The 6,000-nt window shown below is 52.0% G+C and overlaps 1 protein-coding gene across 2 annotated transcripts in view; it reads left to right on the top strand.

Moving 5' to 3' along the window:
- Window positions 1–388: 388 nt before the first annotated feature.
- Window positions 389–6,000, top strand: part of BAZ1A (bromodomain adjacent to zinc finger domain 1A) — a 65,123-nt gene continuing 59,511 nt past the window's right edge. Inside the window, exons 1-2 of one of the 2 annotated variants that reach the window (XM_040599971.1) lie at window positions 389–545; window positions 1,237–1,386. In XM_040599971.1, the coding sequence (XP_040455905.1) occupies window positions 1,274–1,386 (113 nt within the window). In that variant the 5' untranslated portion in view covers window positions 389–545; window positions 1,237–1,273. The remainder of the gene's footprint in view (window positions 546–1,236; window positions 1,387–6,000) is intronic. The other variant, XM_040599970.1, reaches the window with a different exon arrangement.

The raw sequence follows: 6,000 nt of genomic DNA, 5'->3' as shown, positions 1-6,000 counted from the left end.
GGGGTCTCCCAGCTGGCTCGACGGCTGCTCGGCGCCGGTTTCGGAAGCGCCGGTAATGCCGCTGGCAGGAGGCGCGGGCGGGCAGCGCCGCACGCTGCAGGCTCGGCCGCCGTGCCGTGCCGTGCCCTGCCGTGCCGTGCCCTGCCCTGCCCCGCCGTGCCGCCCGCACCCCGGCCCGGCCGGCAGTGCCGAGCGGAAAGAGCCGCCTTCCCGGCCGCGGCCAGCCGGCCTGGGCCCACCCCCCGCACCGGAGATCTCCTGCTGATAATTCAAAAATGGAGGATGCGCCCTCTCAGCCATTAATTAATAATGTAGCTCGCTGTCTTCCTGTGTGACACACGCTGGAAGGCACCGAGCGGCCAATAAAGATGTAGGGGAGAGCGGGGGAAGGCTCCTCCCCGCAGCTCTTCCTGATTGAGGGCTTGAAGAAGTAGATCAAAAACTTCCCAGGAGCCGGGGGGGGGCAGAGGAAAGGGAATAAACGCGGCGAGGGGGACCGCGCTCCGCACCGGCCCAGCGGCGAGGGCAGCCTGCGGCCGCACCAGGTGGGCAGGAGGGGAGGGAGCCCCCGCAGCGGCAGGCCGGAGGGCCGGTAGCCACCGCGCCGCGGCCGCGCTGTCCCGCGGCGGCCGGGCCGGGCCGGGCCGGGGGGCGGCGCGGGGCGGGAAGGGCAGGGCGAGGACCCCCATTAGGCAGCGTCCCGGCAGGAAGGGAAGCAGGGAGGGAAGTGGTCGGCGCTGCCCCTCCTGGGTGTTTGCTTTGCGGGGAGGAGGAGGAGGAGAAGGAGGCGGGGGAGTGGAAGTTGGTGTCCGGCCCGGCGTGTGTGGGTCAGAGGCGGGGGAAGGGGGTGACCCGGGGGCAGGGGAGCCTGAGCAGACAAAGCGCGGCGGCGGCCGGGGTATCCCCGCGCGGAGCACGTTGCGCGGCTGGGGCGGGGGGCGCCGCCCCCGCCCGGCGCTCGGCGTCATGGCCCCATTGTGAGGCAGAGGGAGGCGGAGGCGGGAGGAAGGATCCGCCGCTCGCTCCGCGCGCAGTTCCAGGCAGGCAGCGGCGCGTCAGCCACACAAAAGGCCGCCGCCGCTTTCTCCCGCTCCTTCTCCGGCTCCCCGGGAGGAGGGACACGCCGGGCCCGCTCCCTCCTCCCCGGCCAGGGGAGGGGGGGCGCTGCCCGCACTCGCTTACTCCCTCCCTCCGTATTTTTTTTTTTTTTTTAATTTTTTTCCCTCCCCCTCGAAGCTGGTCCTGGGGCAGGAAGAGAGCGCGGAGCGGGGCGATGCCGCTGCTGCACCGAAAGCCCTTCGTGAGGGAGAAGCCCCCCGCCGACCTTCGGCCGGACGAGCGCGTTTTCTACTGCAGGGTCACTAACGAGATCTTCAGGGACTACGAGTAAGAGACAACCCCCGTGTCCGCGTCCCTCTGTCCGCCCTGACCCCCCCTCGCCTTCCGGCAGCGGGCAGCAGCGGTTTAACCCCCGAACGGCTGACACCTGGGCGGGCGGCAGGGGAGGGGATTCCCCGGCAGCACCGCGGGGAGCCCGGCCGGGGGGGGGGGGGGGGGTGGCGCTGGCGCCGAGCCCGTGCCCTCCCGAGGGGGTGGGGGGAGAGGGCGGATCTCTCGCCCGGGGCAGGGGGAATCCCTGCCCCTCCTCGGCCGGGGTATCCCGCGGCCCCTTCGCTTCGCGGTGGGAGCGGGGGCCGGCTCCTTCCTCACATATACCCCCCCGCTCCCTCCGCTGTGTCGCCCCCGTCGGGGAAGTGAAAGTTGCCCGTGTGGGAGGCGGCGGGCGGTAGCGAGCGGCTGCCGGGGCCCGGCTCTCCCCCCTCCCCCCGCCCCCGTCGGCAGCCGCGTGTCGGCGGCGGACGGCACTAGGCCGCCCCGCGGAAGGGGCCGCGCCGGGCCCTGGTTGAGCCGGCGCCGCGGGGCAGCGGGGCCGCCCGGCTCGGCATGTGCCGGCCGCCCTTTTGTTGTGGTACCGGCCAGGCAGGGGGCGCCGCCGGCGCAGCCCGCCGGGCTCGGCCCGGCTCCGGCTCCCCGGCCGGCTCCCGCCGCCGTTAACCCCTCGTTGCCGGGCCGAGCCGCCGCGCCGCCCAGGGCCGCGCTCGCCCCGCCTCCGCGGGGAGCCGCCGGCTGACCCGGTTGGAAATGGCCGGCGAGCCCTGCCGCCCGGTAGCTCGGCCTGCGGCGGGGGGAAGCGCGGCCCCGGCGCGGGGGTCGCTGCACCTGTCCGGCGGGGTCCCGCCGCCCGGTCATCCCCTCCCCTCCCCGCCGGGCGGCACCACCGGCCGGTACACCCGAGGGGCACAGCTGTGTCCGCAGGGTCTCCCTCTCCAGTGAGGTTTTTTCTCTCTCTTGCCGTCCCTTCCTTTTTTCTATATTTTTTTTTCCTTCTCCGTGTGTAAAAAGACCAGTGGAAATTATGAAATTGCCGTTAACGGTTGATAACGTATTGCACGGGTAGGTCCGAACTTGCTGCCGCGTACTTTATCACCGGGTAAGAACAATGGACCGACGGTGCCGTTTTTCAGAAGCCGGTAACCGTCCGTGCTTGCACCCCCGGTCCCATCCAGCACAACCCCGCCTGCAGGATGGCCCCACAGCCAAGCGGTCTTTTTGGTTTGGGGTTTTTTTTGTGTTCTTTTTTTTTTTAAAGACGTGCAGACTGGTGAGATTAAATCTGAAATAGTTTTCGTTTGCAGCATATGAAATTAGAGCACACCTTAATCTTTTTCGTGTTTAGACTTGTTTTTCTTACTCAAATGCACTTCACCTAATAAAATTGTAGAGAAGCTGGATTAGGTAACTTTGAAGGGTAATGCTTTGCGTTTCCTGGACGATCGGTTCTGGGGGAGAAGGGGGGGTGTTGAATATGTTGTTGGAAGTTTTGTAAGGAGTGTTTTCATTATAGGGTGTATAAGAACCTAACAAGCAAGAGCTGACAGCCTTCTGTTTCTATAGGAATTAAGTCACCCTCCCCCAGCTTCCAGTATTTTAAAAGCTGCTTTTCTGGTTACAATTATTATTATCACATAATTAGATGACTCTCATGTATTTGTTGACACTGCACTGAAATACATTTCGGGTACGTGTACTCTTGCTAGAATTTCAGCATGAAAAGCATCCTTTTAAAACATCTTTTGCTCTCAAAGGTGAATATTTTGAGTACTCTGACAGGCTTATTTACACTGCAAAGATGTTGACAGTAAGTAAAAGTATGAAAGACCAAATTCTGTATTTAACCAAAGGTAACAAATTAAGGGATAAATTTAGACTTGCATTCACACAGGCGATCCCTAGAAATGTCAGTGGGTGGTTACCTCAGAGGTCAGGGCTTAGAATGTGGTATTTGGGAAGACTGCAGAAAACTCTTCTGTGCTTGTTTCTTGTGTATGTCAGGTGAGCTTTTTTTGGGGTTTGTTTTTTTTCCTCTTTGTTTTCTAATTCTCAAAATTATTCTCAAATTTGTTAATTTTAATTCAAAACCAGAAGTCTCTTTTTTGTTAGGTTGGGTAAAATTGATGCTTTGGATTGAAAAGTTTAGTATTTTTGTACTTAGCAAGGTGTTCTGGCACAGATGAGTAAGTTTAGATTAATGTTAGTTGTTTGTGGCATAATCTAATGGAGAACATAGGGTTGTCTTTAAGCAAGTTTTAAAGGTGCTCATTCTTGTCTCTCCTGGTGGCAAAGTGATTCTTCAAATGGCTAATGTCTTCGGAAAACATCATTTCTCATTTCTTTGCCTAAGCAAGGACAGTTAGATTAGTAGGGATAGGGAGGGCCCGCTTTTTAAAAAAAACTGTATTAGCTGTTTCATGAAAGAAAACCATTGTCTAAATCAGACTTCTCTGAATCTACTTTTGCAATAACAACTTAAATTTTTTGAGGGGAGAATTTGAAAATTGGAGTCTGAGTAGATAAAGTGGGTTGTATAGATATGGTAACCTGAATTCACCCCCTTCCTCAACTATATGAACAACTACAAAGGGTTGAGACTTAAGTTGTTTGGTTTTTTCCTTGGTTTTTTTGTAGGTTTCTTTGTTTGTTGTTGTTGGTTTGGTTTTTTTTTTACAGAGCACAAACTTCATGTTGAAAAGTTTCTTTCATGCCCATGGCAGCTTTAGCAGAGATTAATACAAACAGTACATTAGTAGTATTCTTCTCTATATAAGAAGTCATTTCTCTAACACAAGGAGAATTTGGCAAGACTAGTATTTTGTAAAGTGACTTTCCCGTTAAGGACGTATTTCCTCTTTAATCTGAAATACCATCACACAATTTTGTAACCCTTTAAGAAGGGGTGCAGTGAGGTTGGCAGTGTTTGATTGTATTTATCAGGAGTAACAGGGACTGGGGGAACTGATGTTCTTCATGCTTGGCTGTACTTCTAGTTAGAGGGACAGACCAACAGTAAGAGTCTCTGGAGACATAGTAGGAGCAGGAAGAGCAAGTGCGAGGGTGCACAAGATGCATGGGATGCATGAGAAACACATTAAACCGGTGGGATGTTACCACCAGTTTTTGACGCCTTGTCTGTGAAAGTTAATAGCTGATATAGATGTGCAGTGAAAGCTGCTATTAAAGTATGGGAAGTCTTGCTTGTGGAGACAGCTTGAAAAAGAAAATGATGAGTAGTATAGATACAGTGGTAGGAATGTTCCTCTTTCTAAGACACAGTGGGGGAAGAGTCAGTTTTGCATCTTCAAAACTTACTGAAACTTCTTTATAGATTGGCCTGTCTTGGTTTCAGTCAAAAAGAGGTCTGTTCAAAAGGCTTTTTAAAGTGTCCTTAGTTAAATATGTTTTGTTGAAGAGAAACTCATTACTTGAAATACATTGCTTAATGCGTAATTAGCCTGTAAATATTAAGGAATAAATGTCTCAGTTTTGTTTCTTTTGTGCATTATTTTTTAATATGTATTCTTGACCTCTTCTGGAGATGAGGTAGAGTATAAAAACACTTTTGTGATCCAGAATGGCAGAGTTGGTCTTCTGTGATTACCCTCCTACCATAGACTAAATAGATTATGTATTAGAGGCTCATAATGGCTTCAGGATTAAAAATGAGTTATTAAAAATTAGCCATTCGATAGATTTATTTTTTCATTTTTCCTCTCTTAAATTTTACTCACTTGTAAAATATGAGAAAGTCATGTCATTCTCCAATATAGAATTCTTCTAGTTAAAAAAACCACACACACCCAACCTGTTTTTAATATATGCTAAGAAGATGAATGAAAGTAAATAGTGTGAAATAAGCATGTTCCTGGAACACAATAAAAATACAGTAGCTCTTGGACTCGATGGGACTACTCGGTTAGTTCAAAAAAAGGCATCTGTCACTTCCAGTCTGGATTTTTATATCCATTACAAGTGCAGTCAGCGCAGAGATTGCAAGTAATTTATTTCTAGCTTCTGTTAATGAACTGCCTCTGATCATATACCTACCAAGTAGCCATATTAAACTACCAATCAATGATTTGCTGATAATTTATTTAGCTGTTTACCTTACCTTGCACGGAAAACTAACTATATGATGTAAATGAAGAAAGACATCCAGCTGAGAAGTCATCATTAACGAGCTCCTTTTTTTAGTCCCTGCTGCTCAAGTAGCTGAGCTGACGTGGCCATCTTCACCAGAGTGCTGCAGTCCTGTTTGACTTCTCGCAGGCAGATTGGGACCATGCGAGCGAGCTTTGTGGATGTGTTTTGTATGAACTTCCTTCTCAATGTTGTCAAGAGTTACAGAGATCTTGAACCAGCGAGGAAACCCCAGAGACTGTCATACCCTAGCCTAGATAAAGATGTGGATAAGATTTCATATGTAACTTAGCAGCAGATACACTTACTATTGTGAATTTAAGTTGAATGTATAATATCATCAAGTGCATTACTTAAAGAGAAGGGGTGTCGCTGCTGCTGCCATTCTCTAGGTTTGGTAGCTGTTGTGTCTGCTCTTTGTAAACCTTTTTGTGATAACTGATGTGTACCAGAGAGATATAGGGA

This window comes from Falco naumanni, chromosome 7, assembly GCF_017639655.2.
Source record: "Falco naumanni isolate bFalNau1 chromosome 7, bFalNau1.pat, whole genome shotgun sequence".
In the NCBI taxonomy this organism is placed as follows: domain Eukaryota; kingdom Metazoa; phylum Chordata; class Aves; order Falconiformes; family Falconidae; genus Falco; species Falco naumanni.
The sequence above is the reverse complement of the archived record's forward strand: the minus strand, read 5'-3'. Positions and strand labels throughout refer to the sequence as shown.